Source organism: Entelurus aequoreus, linkage group LG15, assembly GCF_033978785.1.
Source record: "Entelurus aequoreus isolate RoL-2023_Sb linkage group LG15, RoL_Eaeq_v1.1, whole genome shotgun sequence".
NCBI classification, from domain to species: domain Eukaryota; kingdom Metazoa; phylum Chordata; class Actinopteri; order Syngnathiformes; family Syngnathidae; genus Entelurus; species Entelurus aequoreus.
In genome coordinates, this window is record NC_084745.1 from 17393608 (window position 1) to 17415450 (window position 21843).

At 40.0% G+C, this 21843-nt stretch overlaps 1 protein-coding gene across 4 annotated transcripts in view; it reads right to left on the reverse strand.

The window, feature by feature from the left end:
- dpp6a (dipeptidyl-peptidase 6a) overlaps window positions 1-21843 on the reverse strand; it is a 457192-nt gene that overhangs the window by 63782 nt on the left and 371567 nt on the right. For all 4 annotated transcript variants that reach the window (XM_062020913.1, XM_062020912.1, XM_062020915.1 and 1 more), the window contains 5 exons: window positions 20746-20840; window positions 20394-20468; window positions 14879-14931; window positions 14659-14740; window positions 6034-6154 (listed from right to left, as the gene is read on the reverse strand). In XM_062020913.1, coding sequence (XP_061876897.1) covers window positions 6034-6154; window positions 14659-14740; window positions 14879-14931; window positions 20394-20468; window positions 20746-20840 — 426 coding nt within the window. The remainder of the gene's footprint in view (window positions 1-6033; window positions 6155-14658; window positions 14741-14878; window positions 14932-20393; window positions 20469-20745; window positions 20841-21843) is intronic.

A 21843-nucleotide genomic window follows, 5' to 3' on the forward strand; every position in this document is an offset into this window, starting at 1 on the left:
TATATATATATATATATATATATATATATATGTGTATATACAGGACTGTCTCAGAAAATTAGAATATTGTGATGAAGTCCTTTATTTTCTGTAATGCAATTAAAAAAACTAAAATGTCATACATTCTGGATTCATTACACATCAACTGAAATATTGCAAGCCTTTTATTATTTTAATATTGCTGATTATGGCATACAGCTTAAGAAAACTCAAAAACCGTATCTCAAAAAATTAGAATATTTGCTCAGACCAAGTAAAAAAAAAAAGATTTATAACAATAAAACAAAATCAAACATTTATAAATGTCAATTAATGCACTCAGTACTTGGTTGGGAATCCTTTTGCACGGATTACTGCATCAATGCGGCGTGGCATGGAGGCAATCAGCCTGTGGCATTGCTGAGGTGTTATGGATGCCCAGGATGCTTCAATAGCGGCCTTTAGCTCATTTGCATTATTGGGTCTGGTGTCTTTCAGCTTCTTCTTCACAATACCCCACAAAATCTCTATGGGGTTCAGGTCAGGGGAGTTGGCAGGCCAATCCAGGACAGTAATGCCATGGTCAGTACACCAGTTACTGGTGGTTTTGGCAATGTGGGCAGGTGCCAGATCATGCTGGAACATGAAATCATCATCTCCATAGAGCTTTTGAACAGATGGAAGCATGTAGTGCTCTAAAATCTCTAGAAGCGTCTGACTTGGGCTATGGAAAAGAAGCACTGGACAGTTGCAGAGTGGTCCAGAGTCCTTTTTTCAGACGAAAGCAAGTTTTGTATTTCATTTGGAAGTCAAGGCGCTAGAGTCTGGAGGAAGGCTGGAGAGGAGCAAAATCCAAGTTGCTTGAAATCCAGTGGGTAGTTCCCACAGTCAGCAATGGTTTGGGGAGCCATGTCAGCTGCTGGTGTTGGTCCACTGTGTTTCATCAAGTCCAGAGTCAATGCAGCTGTGTACCAAGAGATTTAACAGCACTACATGCTTCCATCTGTTGAAAAGCTCTATGGAGATGAGGATTTCATTTTCCAGAATGATCTGGCACCTGCCCACAGTGCCAAAACCACCAGTAACTGGTGTACTGACCATGGCATTACTGTCCTCGATTGGCCTGCCAACTCCCCTGACCTGAACCCCATAGAGAATTTGTGGGGTATTGTGAAGAAGAAGCTGAAAGACACCAGACCCAATAATGCAAATGATCTAAAGGCCGCTATTGAAGCATCCTGGGCATCCATAACACCTCAGCAATGCCACAGGCTGATTGCCTCCATGCCACGCCGCATTGATGGCAGTAATCCGTGCAAAAAGATTAATTGACATTTTCAAATGTTTGATTTTGTTTTGCTGTTATAAATCTTTTTTTTTTGGACATGGTTTGAGGAAATATTGTAATTTTTTGAGATACGATTTTTGAGTTTTCTTAAGCTGTATGCCATAATCAGCAATATTAAAATAATAAAAGGCTTGCAATATTTCAGTTGATGTGTAATGAATCCAGAATGTATGACATTTTAGTTTTTTTAATTGCATTACAGAAAATAAAGGACTTCATCACAATATTCTAATTTTCTAAGACAGTCCTGTATATATATATATATATATATATATATATATATATATATATATATATATATATATATATATATATATATATATATATATATATATATATATATATATATATATATATATATATATATGTATACGTCAGGTCAGGAAAAAATACAGAGGCTATATCATCCCGACAAGCCTGTTTCACAGGTTTCCCTGCTCGTCGGATGTTTTTTCCTGACCTAACGTATTGAGCACTGTATAACGGATAAACCACAGAAACCTCGACTATATATATATATATATATATATATATATATATATATATATATATATATATATTTATATATATATATATATATATATATATACATATATGTATATACACGTTAGGTCAGGAAAAACTCCGGGAAATCCCCTGAAGAGCAGGGAAACCTGCGAAAGGCTTGTAGGGATGAAATAGCCTCTGTTTTTTCCTGACCTAACATATCTTGTGCTCTATATTGAGCACTGTATAATGGATAAACCATAGTAACCTTGACTATATTAATATATATATATAAATATATATAATATAAACTGCCTTTTCCTTACATTGAACAAAAAAAAAGTCATATGTCCACTGATGTTTAAAAACTCTACACTCTGAGTGTATTTTACATTTCCCTAACGATTTTGTCATTACACACGCGGCTCAAAAATCTATCAAAATGTTTTAGTATGACTTTGGTAAGCTATGAACCCGCACCGCTTGATGGATTGTACTGTGCTTCAACATACGAGTATTATTATGGTGTGTGTCTAAGGTAAGACATATTAACTAGCATTTTGTTTCGCAATATTATGCAAAAGCAACTTTCCTTACCTTCTGGTAGCTGCCGATCTGTATTTGGGATCTGCATAATTCCTGAAAATGTAGTCCGTGCTGACACCGTAGTCGATAAGCTTCTTCTTTTTCCTCTATCTTCTTGTTATGTGACATTCATCCTCCGCTGTTAGCATTTCTAATATGAAGTAGTGTAAAGTTCGTACTTATATCTGTCAGTAAACTCGCCATGAAAGCGCCAAAAACATACCGGTGTAGTGAGTTTACATTATTCACCCAAGGAACTTTAGTTATTAAAGAGTTGCGGTCGGATGGTTTTTCACGGAACACATTTCCGGCCCTATTGCACTAGTGAGCCACGTATGAGGAGATGCTGTGCCGTTGTTGATTTAAGTAAAGTCTGAACGTCATTAAAACAGTTAGCTCCATCTTTTGACACTTCTTCCACCCCCGTCCTTGCACGCTACACCGCTACAACAAAGATGACGGGGAGAAGACGCTGCCGAAGGTGAGCCACGTAAATAAGACCGCCCACAAAATGGCGCATCCTGAAGCGACTGTCAGAAAGCGGCTTGAAGATGATCTGTAAAACATAATCTGATGTGGGATCTGAGCCGAGAATGTCGTTGTGGCTTGTGCAGCCCTTTGAGACACTCGTGATTTAGGGCTATATAAGTAAACTTTGATTAATTGATTGATTGATTGATGATTGATCTATGCAACATTTTGACCAAGGAACCACCATTACATGTTATGTAGACCGGTGGTCCCCAACCCCCGGGCCGTGGCCCGGTACCGGTCCGTGGATCGACTGGTACCGGGCCGCACAAGAAATTTAAAAAATAAATAAAATAAATTATTAAATCAACATAAAAAACACAAGATACACTTACAATTAGTAGACTAACCCATAAAACCTCCCTCCCCCATTTACACTCATTCACACTCACTCGCACAAAAGGGTTGTTTCTTTCTATAATAAATAATAATGGGTTCGATTTTATATCGCGCTTTTCTATTGTTAGATACTCAAAGCGCTCACAGAGAAGTGGGAACCCATCATTCATTCACACCTGGTGGTGGTAAGCTACATTTGTAGCCACAGCTGCCCTGGGGTAGACTGACGGAAGCGAGGCTGCCAGTTTGCGCCTACGGCCCCTCCGACCACCACCTACCATTCATTCATCATTCATTTCACCGGTGTGATCGGCACCGGGGGCAAAGGGTGAAGTGTCCTGCCCAAGGACACAACGGCAGCGATTTTTTTTTTGGATGGTAAGAGGCGGGGAGCGAACCTGCAACCCTCAGGTTTCTGGCACGGTTGCTCTACCCACTACGCCACGCCGTCCCTTTCTGTTATTAATATTCTGGTTCCTACATTATATATCAATATAGATCAATACAGTCTGCAGGGAAACAGTACGTAAGCACACATGATTGTATTTCTTTATGACAAAAAATAAATAAAATAAAAATAAAAATAAATAAATAATTAATAATAACACCCCCCCCCCCTCCCTAAACCCCCCCTTGTCCGTGGGACAAATTTTCAAGCGTTGACCGGTACGCAGCTACAAAAAGGTTGGGGACCACTGATGTAGACCACAAGGAAGTGTTTTACATTTAGAAAAAAATAATATTAATATGACCCTTTTAATGCGCCTTTTGTATGAAAATAAAACTGACTAGAGCCGCTCATCGGCAGTGCACCTTATAATATGGTGCGCCCTATGGTCTGGAAAATACGGTAATTACATAGCTTTAAGGATATCTGTACATCTTCTAAAGTATTCCAGGCACAACAAGTATAGAGTCGTGGAAAAATCAATGACAACTAGAGTCAGGGTGTACATTTTTCAACATTAACTGATACTAAAAGCTGACTGAAAACAAATGTGATGACAAAAACCTAACTCCTTAAATGTATTCTTTTTTAATATTTTGTAGGGAAAACATGCAAAATAAGAACACAAGTGGGCTTAAGACAGAACCTTGGTGAGCGCCGCCTCGCTAACCAGCTAATGCAAGGCCACTCCAGTCAGCAATGTGTTTGTCAGTCGTAAAATTGAAAGTAGGGATGTCCGATAATGGCTTTTTTGCCGATATCCGATATTCTGATACTGTCCAACTCTTAATTACCGATACCGATATCAACCGATACCGATATATACAGTCGTGGAATTAACACATTATTATGCCTAATTTGGACAACCAGGTATGGTGAAGATAAGGTCCTTTTTTAAAAAAAATAATAAAATAAAAAAATTTCTTGAATAAAAAAGAAAGTAAAACAATATAAAAACAGTCACATAGAAACTAGTAATTAATGAAAATGAGTAAAATTAACTGTTAAAGGTTAGTACTATTAGTGGACCAGCAGCACGCACAATCATGTGTGCTTACGGACTGTATCCCTTGCAGACTGTATTGATATATATTGATATATAATAGGAATCAGAATATTAATAACAGAAAGAAACAACCCTTTTGTGTGAATGATTGTGCGTGCTGCTGGTCCACTAATAGTACTAACCTTTAACAGTTAATTTTACTCATTTTCATTAATTACTAGTTTCTATGTAACTGTTTTTATATTGTTTTACTTTCTTTTTTTTTCAAGAAAATGTTTTTTATTTTATTAATTTTTTTTAAATGGGGGAGGGAGGTTTTTTGGGATTGGTGCACTAATTGTAAGTGTATCCTGTGTTTTTTATGTTGATTTAATTTAAAAACAAAAAAAACAAAACGATACGATAATAAAAAAAAACAATACCTATAATTTCCGATATTACATTTTTAAGCATTTATCGGCCGATAATATCAGCAGGCCGATATTATGGGACATCTCTAATTGAAAACATCAGAACACATGACCTCCACTGATGTAAACATGATAAATACAAGAACATTTCCATGTCATCACCAGCCGTTCAGGCCGAGTGAATACTGAACGAACCGAGCCATTCGAGCGAAGGCGTGCCTTCAAATGTCAGCCGTGAAGGCAAATGATGACAACAAGCGCAGCAAGTTGGCGACATCAAATTAAAAACAGCCTAATCCTGATGCACGGATGGCCTCAGATAACCTTTCCTGTCGAGCCATTTCAATTACATTAGCGCACAGATTTGAAAAGGTTTTATCCACCACTAACAGCATGTTGTACAGCGTGTGCTAGTTTGTCTCCATCTTCTTCCATCTCTGTATCTGACACTTTTATTAAAAACGCTGCTCCACTGGAGCAGAGCGTGCACCCAACGCCGGAGATACAGATTCATTAGTGGAATGCTAACACAGCACGCGCCCCCTTTTTTCTTCCGTCTATTTTTTTAAGGCACAATGGCCCTGATCCGTGGAGATGCTGCTCGGCGAGCAGTGTGACATCTGCATCAAGAGAGCGCCACCGCTGCATTAATGCAAATCAAGCGATGTAGAACTCGCTCTCATTCCTTTTTCTTTTTTTTCGCCCTCTGCACCGCGGAAGCAAATTGGCAGATTCTATTTTAATTTACCTTCACGGAATAGACGCGTACGCGCCCGAAATACTAACCTCGCTGAGGGAGTGGCGTGATTACTCCCCGATACGGGTCTAAGGAGCAGAATTAGCAGTGATTGACTCCTCTCGCCACTAATCTGATTTTAGGGCGGCAGTTCACCAGGCTTACCTTCGTACAGCCAATCGCTGAGCCCGTTGAAGATGACCCCCTCCTTGCCAGAGGACACCAGGCGAATGGAGCGGCTCTCCACTGTGGAGCGATAGTAGATGTTGTTCTCGAAAATGAAGATCTACGGAAGAAAAATCGAAGGTTAAACAGTCTTCTGGGTAAGCGAGTGCAATAAGAACATAAACGGTCCCATGATAGAACCTTGAGTGACGCCACATTGTCGAATAGGATGTGAACAGTGTCGTGAAAGGATTCGTCGTGCAGACAACATCACTGATTACTACTCAGTGAGTAGTAATCAGTGATGTCATTGTTTTGCAAGTCATAAGTAAGTCTCAAGTCTTTGCCCTCAAGTCTCGAGTCAAGACAGGCAAGTCCCGAGACAAGTCCAAAGTCAAGACTGGAAAGTCTCAAGTCAAGTCCCAAGTCCTGCATTTTGAGTTTCGAGTCCTTTCAAGTCCTTTTAACCACAGACTAATATATTTACACAGATTGTGTATGCTTTTAAAACGCTGTATTTATTTATTAAAACAAGTGCATTTGAAATTGCAGAAAAAATAATTGCACTTCATAATAGCACTATTAACCAGTCATTTTAAACATTGAACTCATTCCCTTACAGAATAAACACATTTGAAAAAACAAGTGCAACTGTACTTATTTGCACAAAAGTGTTAACATTGTATTTCCATGGCATATTGCATTGTAACTAGTTCCACAGCAGTTTCTATCCTGTTCTTACCTTATCTCATCTCATACTGTATGTGTGTTGATGTGTGCATACACATGAAAAACATAACAAATACATGAACAAAACAATGAACAGAGTTGTACTTTTTAAGATGTCAGCGCCCTATGCAATATGTACACATATTCTTAATATAATATACGTTTTAACTGACCTTTATTTGACTATGTTTGTCTTTTTGTAGGTGGCTAAAATACGTGGTGTTGCTGATCGCCGTCTAACGTTACGTTACTGTGTGTGATACATTGACTAAAGGAACGTTATGTCTAGGTACTTCATGTCATGTTTATGACAGTGTTGGCATTGTTCATACGGTCACCCTTAGTGTGACATGTATGGCTGTTGAGTAAGTATGCCTTTCATTCCCATGTGTGTAGTGTGTTTAAAGTTAAGATGGCTGTCTGAAGGGTTCATGATTGGATCTAGTGAAATCTTGACTTGACTTTGGAAACTAGAGACCAGTTTTAACACATTCAATGTAGAGTCGAGGGTGCTGCGGTGCGTAGTGAAGCATGTATAGGTATCACTCGTACTTTACTAGTTGCCATGGAAACATGCTCGTCTGCATGACACGACGGGTGGGGGACCGGTACTTTTTAGAGGCGGTATAGTACCAAATATGATTCATTACACTGCAAAAAGTCAGTGTTCAAAAACAAGAAAAAAACAAAACAAAAATTAAGGGTATTTTATTTGAACTAAGCAAAATTATCTGCCAATAGAACAAGAGAATTTGGCTTGTCAAGACTTTCCAAAACAAGTAAAATTAGCTAACCTCAATAAACCCAAAAATACCTTCAAATAAGTATATTCTCACTAATAACAACTGTACTACTATATGAGTACGTATTTTCTATTGTTTATTTGAAAATAAAACAGCAAAGTCCATTTGGCTGTCATCTTTGGCACAATTGTGTAGGGGTGTAACGGTACACAAAAATTTCGGTTCGGTACGTACCTCGGTTTAGAGGTCACGGTTCGGTTCATTTTCGGTACAGTAAGAAAAAAACTAAATATACATTTTTGGGTTATTTATTTACCAAATTTGCAAAATCTTCCACCAAAAATATTTTTCTTAGTGGAATATTTGATGTGAAGTAATCGGAACCTTGGATAGGTCAATAATTCATAACAACATTGATTTTGATTCAATATTATGTTTTGAGCAATGACAGTTTGAAATAAAAAAAACAGCTTTGTTTTATTAGTCAACATTGCAACTTTTTCTAAATTACATTTAACCTTTAGGCTTTTTTATTTCACTTTTATTATGTTTTTGTTTATTTAATAGTATTTTTAGAATGTGCCGTGGGCCTTTAAAACATTAGCTGTGGGCTGCAAATGGCCTCCGGGGCACACTTTTGACACCCCTGCTATAGATAATAAAAATGAAATCTGATAAATCTATGGATAAAAAGCAGAGCCTGGCGACGCATGCGGGTTTATCATAACTCTCTCACTCTCTCTGTCTGTCTCTGCCCCTCCCTCACGAATGCTGCTGCGCGCACAATTTGTTTTGTTTTTAACCCCTTCTTAACCCTGAACGTACATTGAAAATACACGCAACCCTAACTCAAAATGCCGGACATTTGAGGCATTTAAGAAACTCCGCCCTGACAGCTCCGCAAAAGAGGACATGTCCGGTGAAAAGAGGACGTATGGTCAGTCTATCGTAGCCCGATAGCTGCTAGCATGCCGTGTGTTGTGCCTCAGTGTGCATTGTTTACACAACGTGCGTTACGCTACTTAATATGTCCGTGTGGAAACTCGTTCGGTACACCTCCGAACCGAACCGGAACCCCCGTACTGAAACGGTTCAATACAAATACCCGTACCGTTACACCCCTACACTTGTGTCAAAGTCGTGATTTTTTTTTTTACATGCTTGAAATAAGAAATTATTACTTTAAAAAAGTACTTTTATACTTGTGAGTGTTGATGACACATATTTGCAACAGTTGATATTCTAGTTTCAAGCATGTTTTACTCAATATAGGTCATAAAATCTCAGCAACAAGCTGTAATATCTTACTGAGATCATTTAGGACCAAAACACTTAAAACAAGTAAAACACTCTAACATAAAATCTGCTTAGTGAGAAGAAGTATCTTATCAGACAGAAAATAAGCAAATATCACGCTTATTTGAGATATTTAAAGGCCTACTGAAACCCACTACTACCGACCACGCAGTCTGATAGTTTATATATCAATGATGAAATCTTAACATTGCAACACTTGCCAGTACGGCCGGGTTAACTTATAAAGTGCAATTTTAAATTTCCCGGCAAACTTCCAGCTGAAAAGGTTTCGATATGATGACGTTTGCGCATGACGTCAACGGTTGAAGCGGAAGTATTCGGAGCCCATTGAATCCAATACAAAAATCTCTGTTTTCATCTCAAAATTCCACAGTATTCTGGACATCTGTGTTGGTGAATCTTTTGCAATTTGTTTAATGAACAATGGAGACTGCAAAGAAGAAAGTTGTAGGTGGGATCGGTGTATTAGCGGCGGACTACAGCAACACAACCAGGAGGACTTTGAGGATAGCAGACGCGCTAGCCGAACGACCTCACCTTGACTTCCTCCGTCTCCGGGCCGCCAACCGCATCGGTGATCGGGTGAAGTCCTTCGTCGTACCGTCGATCGCTGGAACGCAGGTGAGCCCGGGTCGTGAAGAGCAGATGAGAGGTGGCGAAGGTGCAGAGCTAATGTTTTTAGCATAGCTCTGTCGAGGTTCCGTAGCTAAGTTAGCTTCAATGGCGTCGTTAGCAACAGCATTGCTAAGCTTCGCCAAGCTGGAAAGCATTAACCGTGTAAATACATGTCCAGAGTTTGGTAGTATTGTTGATCTTCTGTCTATCCTTCCAGTCAGGGGCGTATTTGTTTTGTTTCTATATGCAGTAAAGCCCGATGCTATCAAGTTAGCTCAGTAGCTAAAGTGCTTCACCGATGTATTGTCATGGAGATAAAAGTCACTGTGAATGTCCATTTCGCGTTCTCGACTCTCATTTACAAGAGGATATAGTATCCGAGGTGGTTTAAAATACAAATTCGTGATCCACAATAGAAAAAGGAGAGAGTGTGGAATCCAATGAACCCTTGTACCTAAGTTACGGTTCAGAGCGAAAAAAGATACGTTCTGCACTGCACGCTAGTCCTTCACTTTTACGTTCCTCATCCACGAATCTTTCATCCTGGCTCAAATTAATGGGGTAATCGTCGCTTTCTCGGTCCGAATCTCTCTCGCTGCTGGTGTAAACAATAGGAAAATGTGAGCAGCCCTTCCTCCGGTGTCGTCACGCTACTTCCGGTTGGGGCAAGGCTTTTTTTAAATCAGAGACCAAAAGTTGCGAACTTTATCGTCGTTGTTCTATACTAAATAATTTCAGCAAAAATATGGCAATATCGCGAAATGATCAAATATGACACATAGAATGGATCTGCTATCCCCGTTTAAATAAAAAAAATAAATTTCAGTAGGCCTTTAACATTAGCATTGTGCCAATATTACAGCTGACATCATGTCAGTTTGACTCTATGTGCGCTAGTCATCATGGGAAATGTGGTCTTCTTCTGGCAAAACACTACCGCTTTGGTCCACTGGCGCCGCCAAAATCAACCAAAACAGAAAGTTCTTATGTATATTTAAGTCTGGGCGAGTACAATAGAAACATAATTGGTCTCATGACAGAACCTTGAGGGATGCCACATTGTTGACAAGCTAACAGTAAAGCAGAATTAAGTACAGGGAACCAAACAATGTAGTTCAGGAGTATTGGTTCAGTTGTTTTTGTGAATTTCAGCTTATGAAAAACCCCAGAAAGTCTAATGAAGATGTGAGGAAAGCTCAGTTGGACTGCATGAGTGTCATTATCAGCATGCAGAGGACAGCCTGAGAGCAGCCTGCGGGTCCATGCATACACATTCATCATCACGGGTGGCTGACCCGGAGCAGCACACCAGTCACCTTATCACAGGTGAGAATCGACCTTGAGGTCCAAACACACATTAGCATGACGCCTTTCACCCGCCTGACACAAGAGATCAGCACAAGGATTTGAAGTCGCAGCTTTTTTTTTTTTTTTTAATCTGAGGGACACCAACACACAAAAAAAGGCTTTACTCTCAATGTTAGATAAGGCAGCAAACCCGGGGAGCAGATTTGGAATCTGTTCTCTCTGCTGCCAGAGCTGCAGGCCTCCCAGATAACTGAAGGTGGACTGTTTCATTGCAGACAATAATAGACTGTCTCTACTCACAGCTTCTTGGAAAATGGGTAAAGCTGAAATCAATTTTATTGACTCTGACATGAAGGCTTTGGTATGAGTCAACCCTATCCCAGAACCCTAACCTCAACCCTCGTTATGACCAACCCCCTGTGCATAACCTAAACCTAATCCTAACATATCGGGCTGTTTTTCCCACCTTCTGACCATAGACAGCAAATGATCTAATGCAGTGGTTCTCAAACTGTGGCTTCATCCAGTGCGGGGGTCGGCAACCTGCGGCTCTCTTTAGCGCCGCCCTAGGGGCTCCCTGGAGCTTTTTCAAAAATTTTTGAAAATGGAACTTTACATGCAGTCGGCTTTCGGCCCCCGGGCAAATTTCTTTTAGCCCAATGCATCCCCCAAGTCAAAAAGTTTGGACACCCCTGATCTAGTGGTATGCAATGGAATCACTTAATTACATATTCAAACACAGTGTTACTATTCAAACTGTGTGTAATGCTACAGTGCCAAAATATTAAATATGATTGTTAAATAAAGCCTCTGCCTTGTTTTTAATAAATATTTATTTAGGCCTACTATGCTACTGTAATTTAATGTTGGTCATTATAGTGGTACTTGGAAAGCCAAGTGTTTTCTGAGGTGGTACTTGGTGAAAAGCGTTTGATTTGCCTAACCCATAACCGCCCTAACACCAACCCTCTAAGCCAGTGGTTCTTAACCTTGTTGGAGGTACCGAACCCCACCAGTTTCATATGCGCATTCACCGAACCCTTCTTTAGTTAAAAATAAAAACAATTTTTTTTCAAATTCAAGACAAAGTTATGTTTTTGGTAACACTTTAGTATGGGGAACATATTCTAAGTAACAAAGACTTAATTTAGAGTTTTTTGGACACTAGGGGAACATATTCTAGGTAACAAAGACTTAATTTAGAGTTATTTGGTTAGGGTTAGGGGGTTAGGGCCAGGGTTAGAGGGTTAGGGTTATAACAAGGCCATGTCAGCATGGCCTTGTTATAAGGCATGGGTGTCAAACTCTGGCCCGCGGTCCAAAATTGGCCCACCGTGTAATTTCACTTGGCCCATGAGGCGATATCAAATTAACACTAGAGCTGGCCCGCCGATTATATACAGCGGCGGTGCCGCGGTAACACCGCATTCACCGCTAATTCTCATACTTGCCAACCCTCCCGGGAGACTCCCAAATTTCAGTGCCCCTCCCGAAAATCGTCACGTCCACTTTTCATCCAGTCCAACAAGTGCTGGCCCAGTCACATAATATGTGCGGCTTCTGCACGCACACACAAGTGAATGCAATGCAAGGTGTGTGTTTGGGGATGGGGGTGTTGGTGGTAGCGGGGGGTGTATTTTGTAGCGTCCCGGAAGAGTTAGTGCTGCAAAGGGTTCTGGGTATTTGTTCTGTTGTGTATATGTTGTGTTATGGTGCGGATGTTCTCCTGAAATGAGTTTGTCATTCTTGTTTGGTGTGGATTCACAGTGTGGCGTATATTTCTAACAGTGTTAAAGTTGTTTATACGGTCACCCTCAGTGTAACGTGTATCGCTGTTGATCAAGTGTGCGTTGCATTCACATGTGTGTGCGTACAGAAGCCGCACATATCTTGTGACTGGGCCGGCACGTTGTTAGAATGGATGAAAAGCGGACGTGACGACAGCACGTAGAGGACGTTAAAGACAGTGCCTTTAAGGCACGCCCCCAAGACTGTGGGGGCGTGGACTACGAGATATAATGACTGATGAACACCTTCGTTCGATAATGAAGGTTGCCTCAGCTCAAAGCCTGAGCCCCGACATTAATTAACTAGCATCCAAGAAAAAATGCCAGGTATCTAGCTTGGGCACATCAGATTAGATCAGTGTGTTGCAAACTGAGCAGTTTAAAGTCCTGAATGGTTGGTTTATTCATTGTTATTTTATTTTCAAATTTATTAGCCTGTGGAAAAAGTTAATGTTGATATTTACCTCAGAAGGCTGCAAATAGAAAAGAGGCATTCAATTTTTATTTAAATTGTATTTGATAAGCCATTGATATTTTTTAATTATTATTATTATTATTTGAAACTCGATTTTGCATGTCACTATAAAGTTATATAAGCCTTGCTTGTTCAATATTCAATGCAAAACTTGTTTGGGTCCCTATTAAAAGGTTAATTTGTTCAACCTTGGCCCGCGGCTTTGTTCAGTTTTACATTTTGGCCCACTCTGTATTTGAGTTTGACACCCCTGTTATAAGGCATTAATAAGCACTTAATAATGACTAGTTAAGAGCCAATATGATACTAATTTGCATGTTAATAAGCAACTAATTAATGGTGAATATGTTCCCCATACTAAAGTGTTACCATGTTTTTTTACTGGTGCACAACATGAACCGTGCATGAACATCACCTTGTTCAAACAACAAAACCAACAGAGTGCATAAACTCACAACAAATTACACACCTGCAAATCAGTGTGACTTCTGCTGTTGCCGTATCCGTAATACGCCGATAGGGAGAAGTTTTTATTTACACGATGAGTCAGGTGTGTTTTGACCTCCACCCTGAGCCCGACTCACCAAACCCCTAGGGTTCGATCGAACCCAGGTTAAGAACCACTGCTCTAAGCCAAAAAACTACTTGACCCATTGACTTGGAGAGATCTTTCAGGGATTTTATCTTCCACACAAATTCATCTGCCTGTGTCTTCATTTAGAAGTGAAGAATGCATGACTTAATGACAAACGGTAGTTATCTAACCCGTGTGCTTCTGAGTCACACTCTGGTACAAATGGAAACTCTGTCTTTTTCTAGGTCACAGCACACAAGACCTGACCCCCTTTCTCAGAAATAACCTAGATTGGCCTGACCGGTAATTACCCTCAGCAATAATGTGAAGCCAATTTGTCACCTCATACAATAACAATCAGATGAAGTTGATTATTATTACACATCATTGGCTTCATCAATATATACTAGGCAGAGATGCATTATGGGAGATGTAGACTCGACTGACCCTAATCCACCTCGCCCCTTTTTGCAACATCTTGTCATGTTCTAGCCGATTTCATGACTAATGGCGCTAAACTTGAGGCGGTATCAATCCAGCAGGCTCGTTAATTAACCCGCTGACGAGATAACAGGTCATTAATAGCATTGTGCTGCCGGATGTAATCACTTAAGCCGTCAGACTGCAGCTAATTACGCCACTGACGGCTTGTTATGATGCGCCATCTTGGAGGTGCGGAAGAGGCCAATTGCCTGCACTTGCAATAAGGACACGTCCTGGGGAAAAGCTTTGATAACGGCCCGGTAACGACCATTTAAAAAGAGGCCTAAAGACCATTAGCCCATCATGCAGCGCGTGCGCCAGTCAATCGCGGGGCGCCGAGTCCACTCGGTTCACTCGTAAAGCGCCGCTCTTTACGAGCCGGCCAGGAACGCGGCGTATTTCTCCAGTCTTTTAGTCCGCGTCATCAATCCTTGAGGGGTCGATAGCGAAAGGAGCGGATCAGTGAAGAAGACACGGCGGGATGTAAATAATGGAGGTCAGGCTTCAGCGCCGATGTTTGTGCTCGTTCTTAGCCGCCTCAACTCGCCAGACACTTCATTAAGGGTTGCAAGGGGGAAAAAACGTCCTCCTTACCAGTTGCTGACCCTCCGGGCCCCAGCCGGCGTACTGCAGCTGTGCGTTGCGGACCTCAGGTGGGTTCAGGTTCCACGTCTCCCTGGGGTGCACACGGAGCCGAAAGCCAAGGCGTCAGATTGATGTTTGTACAAGAAAATTCAGGTGTGAAGAGAAGTCTAATAGTCACGTTGCAGCAGTGTGCTGGGTTAAAATGGCGTCCGCTGAAGCAAAGACTTACGGCGTCTCCAGGCTGCAGATGATGTAGAAGGCTGTGTAGGAGTACTGGTACACCTGGAGAGACAATAAATATTATAAAATGCCCTAAATGTGCAGTAAAACTCTAACTTCTCTAACTTCACTCTTTTCCTGGGCATTTTTCAGCCCGTTGAGGCAGCAAACTTGTTGGGCCTGAATCAAGAGCGGCAAAACTACATTATTCAGCTGGCTCTTTGCACTTGGCGATCACTCCAGCAGCACCGAGAGCAGACTCAGCCAAACTACCTATGGGTCAGTGTTTCTTAACCATTGTTGGGCCGCAAGTGCCCGCCAAAAATACATGTTTCTCATATAGGTCAGTTGTAATACACTTTTCAACCACTTGTGGCAGTAATGACAATCTCAAACAAACAGAAGAAGTCTGGCGCTGAAGTAAGTTTCTTAAGCGCAACAATTATGACCATACTTGCCAACCCTCCCGTTTTTAGCGGGAGACTCCCGGTATTCAGCGCCTCTCCCGATAACCTCCCGGCAGAAATTTTCTCCCGACAAACTCCCGGTATTCCCGGAGCTGGAGGCCACGCCCCCTCCAGCTCAATTCGGACCTGAGTGGGGACAGCCTGGTCTCACGTCCGCTTTTCCACAATATAAACAGCTTGCCTGCCCAATGACGTCATAACATCTACGGCTTTTAGAGAGTAGCGTGCACAACTGCGCACACAACAAGGATACGAAGCAGAAGAACGAGGAAGTTACAGACATGGCGACGCCGTCGACGAGCAAGATGAAGAAATACGCTTGCAAGTTCCAAAACGAATGAAAACAAGAATTTCAGTTCATCCAGGACAGTTCGAAGGGGAAGGGGTATGTAATTATGTTGCCTGTACATTTTGTAAAACAGACTTCTCCATTGAACACGGGGGCCGAAATGATATACTCAGACATGAACGGAGAAGTTAAACAGGACAATGCTGCCATCTACTGGATAGCCCCCGGAACACTAAAATTCAAGTATTTATTTTATTTATATGTATAATAAAATAAATATATATATATATATATATATCTATATATATATATATATATATATATATATATATAGATATATATATATATATATATATATTAAGAGGAGAGTATATTTACAGCTAGAATTCACCAACTCAAGTATTTCATATATACATATATATATATATATATATATACGCCCCAGCCACGTCCCCCGCCCCAACCACGCCCCCCCTCCCGATATCGGAGGTCTCAAGGTTGGCAAGTATGATTATGACTAAAGTGTTGACGCTGTACTTTCATTTGCACTTTGTTTAGAGTTTAGTTTAAAAATATATATATATTATTGTCCAGGGTGTACACCGCCTTCCGCCCGACTGTAGCTGAGATAGGCTCCAGCGCCCCCCGCGACCCCGAAGGGAATAAGCGGTAGAAAATGGATGGATGGATGGATATATTATTAAATTAGTTACCATCATTTATTATAGATCTGCGTAATTGTATGTATTAATTTATTTTTTGCAGTATAATTGATTCATATTTATTTTCTAATCAACCTAATCTAAGCATTGATAGTAAAATTTGTGATTAACACCTGGTTTCATCTCATTCGACTAGGTTATCCTGTTAAAACTGTAAGTACAGTAAAATTATTCATTCAGAGTTAATATCCGAGTTGGGCCCTCGGCCCCTCTGTAGTGTAAAAATTGGGCCCAGAGGTTAAAAAGTTTAAGAACCCCTGCTTAGAGGTAATGTTGCAATTTCCAATGCCAACAAAGTAATTGACTCACATAAGTAAAGTAAGGCACCACAACAAATATTATGAATAATTAATAATATACTTCGTCACCTATAATTGTCTTTAAATATATATACAGTATGTACATACATACAGTATGTATATATATATATATATATATATATATATATATATATATATATATATATATATATATATATATATATATATATATATATATATATATATATATATATATATATATATAAGATGGCGGCGAGGAGGCGTGGCCGGCAAGCGAGCAGCAAAGCAGGGCACGCTAGAGCCCGGCCCAAGATGGCGGCGTGGAGGCGTGGACGGCAGCGAGCGGCGAGACGGGGCACGCCGGCAGCGACGCCGCGATCCGCACACCTGGGCACGATCATCCAATCTCCTCTCGCGGAAGAAAAGGGGTGCAGCAGAGAGAGACGGGAGAGAGACTGGAAGGAGCAAAAGGGAAGCTGACGCGGAGCGAGAGAGGAGAAGAGCCAGAGACAAACGACGAACGAGCGAGCGGAAGAAAAGGAGCTGAAAAGCGACTGAGGCTGTGAGGTTTTATTTGCAAAAATAAACAAACGTCAACTCTGCTCGAGATGTCTCCATTTGATGGTCCAGGGAACCCACAAGACGGCTTGAGTCGGTCACAATATATATATATATATATATATATATCTTTGGCATTTTTTTAAAAAGTATCAAAATGCCCCCTCACACTTGACTTTTCAGTATGCGGCCCTCAGTGGAAAAAGTTTAGACACCCCAATCTAAAATATTAGAAACTCTCAAAATAAAATATACTTAAAATATAAACAAAGTTTAGTTAGTTAATTAAAAAATAAAATACTAACTTATCAAATAACAAAAAAAAAATTAAAACAACCATAAGCTCCAGTGACCCCGAAAGGGACAAGCGGTAGGAAATGGATGGATGGATAATAAACACTGTTAAATGTGTAACTGAACATTAATATTTTCGTAAAGGCAGACTTTTTGACACTGGGTTATGCAGTTACACAATCGTATTATTATTTATATTCAATTATTACAATAGTAAAAATTTAAGAAAAATTTGGTATGTAATGAGATGTTCCAACTAACAATAATAATATACTTAGTCACCTATAATACATAGCTGACAATATCTGTTTCTGGAAAAAAAAATTTAAATGAAAAAATATCAATATGGCTTTCGCATACTTTTGACTTTTCAGTATGAACAAGTTTGGACAGCCCTGAACTAAAGTATCGATATTTTGATTGTAAGATCGCTATTAGAGCATGAAGATCTGGTATCGATATCTCAGTATCGGTGTGCACGTCACTACTGATGAAAATACTTACAAGTGGCGGCGGCCATCTTGTTCGAACAAGTTTGAAGATTGCCTACAGCCACAGCTGGTAACGTGTTTTGACCCAGTGCTAATTAGTGACCCCAGCCGTTATTTGCCAGCAGAGGTCTTAATTGGAGCATTTAGGATACGTTTTGTGCAAGACTGTAGTCAATCATTCCACCATCCCTTGTGATGTTGATTGTCTCAGCCTGCTCGTCACCATACGCTAAGTCGGGGCTCTAGAGCCGCCTTAGTGGCTTCCTGGACCTCTTTCAGAGATGTGTGAAAATGGAAAAAGATGAAGAAAAACATTTATTTTTTGTTTTAATATATTTTCCGTAGGACAAACAGGACACTTGACCTTCCTAATTGTTAGAAATCCCACTGTTTATATTATACATGCTTCACCGATGAGAGTATTTGGCAAGCACTGTTTTATCCTAATAATTTTGGTGGTGCTTGAACTCATCGTAGTTTGTTTACATGTACAACTTTCTCCAACGCTGCAGCAGAAAGACGTGTTTTATGCCGCTCCTTCTTTGTCTCATTTTGTCCACCAAACGTTTTATGCTGTGCGTGAATGCACAAAGGTGAGCTTTGTTGATTTCATTGATTTGCTGGAGTGCTAATCAGGCATATTTGGTCAATCCATGACTGCAAGCTAATGATTGTTTTAATATTGTTTCTGTAAGAGAGCAAACATGACACAAACCTTCTTAATTGTTAGAAATCACACTATTTATATTAAACATGCTTCACTGATGAGGATTTGACGAGCGCCGTTTTGTCCTACTAATTTTGGCAGTCCTTGAACGCACCGTAGTTTGTTTACATGTACAACTTTCTCAGATGCTGCCACAGTAAGACGTGTTTTATGCCACTCCTGGTTTGTCTCATTTTGTCCACCAAACGTTTTATGCTGTGCGTGAATGCACAAACGTGAGCTTTGTTGATGTTATTGACTTGTGTGGAGTGCTAATCAGGCATATTTAGTCACTGCATTACTTCAAGCTAATCAATGCTAACATGCTATTTAGGCTAGCTGTATGTACATATTGCATCATTTTGCCTTGTTTGTAGGTATATTTGAGCTCATTTAATTTCCTTTACTTATGTGCTCGCTGTATTTAATTTATATTCGCATGTCTCATGACACATTATCTGTATGTAATGTTGGCTGCATTTCTCATAGTTGTATGTGTGCCATGTTGTTCCAGACTATCGCAAACGTTACCCAGCTTGCAAAGATTGTAATAAGTTCATTAGAAGAAGACAGCCCGCCATTTCCTCTAACTTGGACACACATATCTACACCTTTGGTCATTCTGAGCCAGTAATTTCCAGAAGTTATCTCATCCTCTGAGAAGCCTACGTTTTATGAATGATTTCCAATGTTGTAAAAATGTGTAGGATAAAAATTAAAATACAACATTTCTGTCAACGAAGATTTGCGTGAGCCTTTGATAGTAGGCTGATATAGATACTTACATCCTGTGTTGCCTTCATTATAACACTTATATTAGGCTTTTAAAGTCATTTTGATAGTAGGCTAATATAGCTAATATAGACACTTACATCATGTGTTGCCTTCATTATAACACTTATATAAGACTTTTAAAGTCATTTTGATAGTAGGTTATTATAGCTAATATAGACACTTACATCATGTGTTGCCTTCATTATAACACTTATATAAGACTTTTAAAGTCATTTTGATAGTAGGCTAATACAGCTAATATAGACACTTACGTCATGTGTTGCCTTCATTATAACACTTATATAAGGCTTTTAAAGTCATTTTGATAGTAGGCTAATATAGCTAATATAGACACTTACATCATGTGTTTCCTTCATTATAACACTTATATAAGGCTTCTAAAGTCATTTTGATAGTAGGCTAATACAGCTAATATAGACACTTACGTCATGTGTTGCCTTCATTATAACACTTATATAAGACCTTTAAAGTCATTTTGATAGTAGGCTAATATAAACACTTACGTCATGTGTTGCCTTCATTACAACACTTATATAAGGCTTTTAAAGTCATTTTGATAGTAGGCTAATATAGCTAATATAGACACTTACGTCATGTGTTGCCTTCATTATAACACTTATATAAGGCCTTTAAAGTCATTTTGATAGTAGGCTAATATAGCTAATATAAACACTTACATCATGTGTTGCCTTCATTACAACACTTATATAAGGCTTTTAAAGTCATTTTGATAGTAGGCTAATATAGCCACTTGCGTCATGTGTTGCCTTCAGTATAACACTTATATAAGTCTTTACATTTTTTGCTGCTCCAGACAAAAAATTTTTTTGTTGTTATTTTTGGTCCAATATGGCTCTTTCAACATTTTGGGTTGCTGACCCCTGCGCTAAGTGAAGCATGAAGCCAAGGAGGACCATCTCACCCGTGCCACGTTGTAGGCCAGCAGGACGTGCTTCATGTCGGGCGACACCTCATACTTGCTGGCTTTGTACATTTCCTGGAAAAAGACATGACGTCATATCTCGTGCATGCTATTAGTTTTTTTTCTTTCTCGCTTGAAAAAAAATCTTCTGGGCGAGTTGCATTAATCTTCAACGAGAGGCGGGGATTACTTTTGCAGAGCACGTTTGGGAGTAATAATAGACGCTTTAATGAAGCTTTTTTTTTTTTTACTTTAAAAAGGAGAACTTAATCGCTGACGCTGTGAGAAAAGTTGAATTTCATCCCGCTCTCTCTCCTCCTGTGATTGCAGTGTGAGACTGAAGATGACTTACAAACTTCTTGTGATGCACCAAGATGGTCTTCTCATGGGTGTCCACGTTGAACCACACCACGTCGCCCTCGCGGTCCCGGTACAACAACTCATTGTCTGCAGGGAGAGAACAGAGTCGCAGGGCTTCATTCGCCATTCTTTACAACAACAGTCAGCAAATATACAGTCGTGGTCAAAAGTTTACATACACTTGTAAAGAACATAATGTCATGGCTGTTTTGAGTTTCCAAACATTTCTAAAACTCTTATTTTTTTGTAATAGAGTGGTTGGAGCACATACTTGTTGGTCACAAAAAACATTCATGAAGTTTGGTTCTTTGATGAATTTATTATGGGTCTACTGAAAATGTGACCAAATCTGCTAGGTCAAAAGTATACATACAGCAATGTTAATATTTGCTTACATGTCCCTTGGCAAGTTTCACTGCAATCTGCCCACAGAACTTTCCCCCAGAAGGTCTTATCTTTGTCCATGTAATGTCAGATCATAACAAAGATGTCAGGTGAAACAACAATTGTGCTGTTTGGCCACAATACCCAGCAATCTGTTTGGAGGAGAAAAGGTGAGGCCTTTAATCCCAGGAACACCACACCTACCGTCAAGCATGGTGGTGGTAGTATTATGCTCTGGGCCTGTTTTGCTCCCAATGGAACTGGTGCTTTACAGAGAGTAAATGGGACAATGAAAAAGGAGGATTACCACCAAATTCTTCAGGACAACCTACAATCATCAGCCCGGAGGTTGGGTCTTGGGCGCAGTTGGGTGTTCCAACAGGACAATGACCCCAAAGACACGTCAAAAGTGGTAAAGGAATGGCTAAATCAGGCTGCAATTAAGGTTTTAGAATGGCCTTCCCAAAGTCCTGACTTAAACGTGTGGACAATGCTGAAGAAACAAATCCATGTCAGAAAACCAACAAATTTAGCAGAACTGCACCGATTTTGTCAAGAGGAGTGGTCAAAAATTAAACCAGAAGCTTGTGGATGGCTACCAAAAGCGCCTTATTGCCGTGAAACTTGCCAAGGGACATGTAAGCAAATATTAACATTGCTGTATGTATACTTTTGACCCAGCAGATGTGGTCCCATTTTCAGTAGA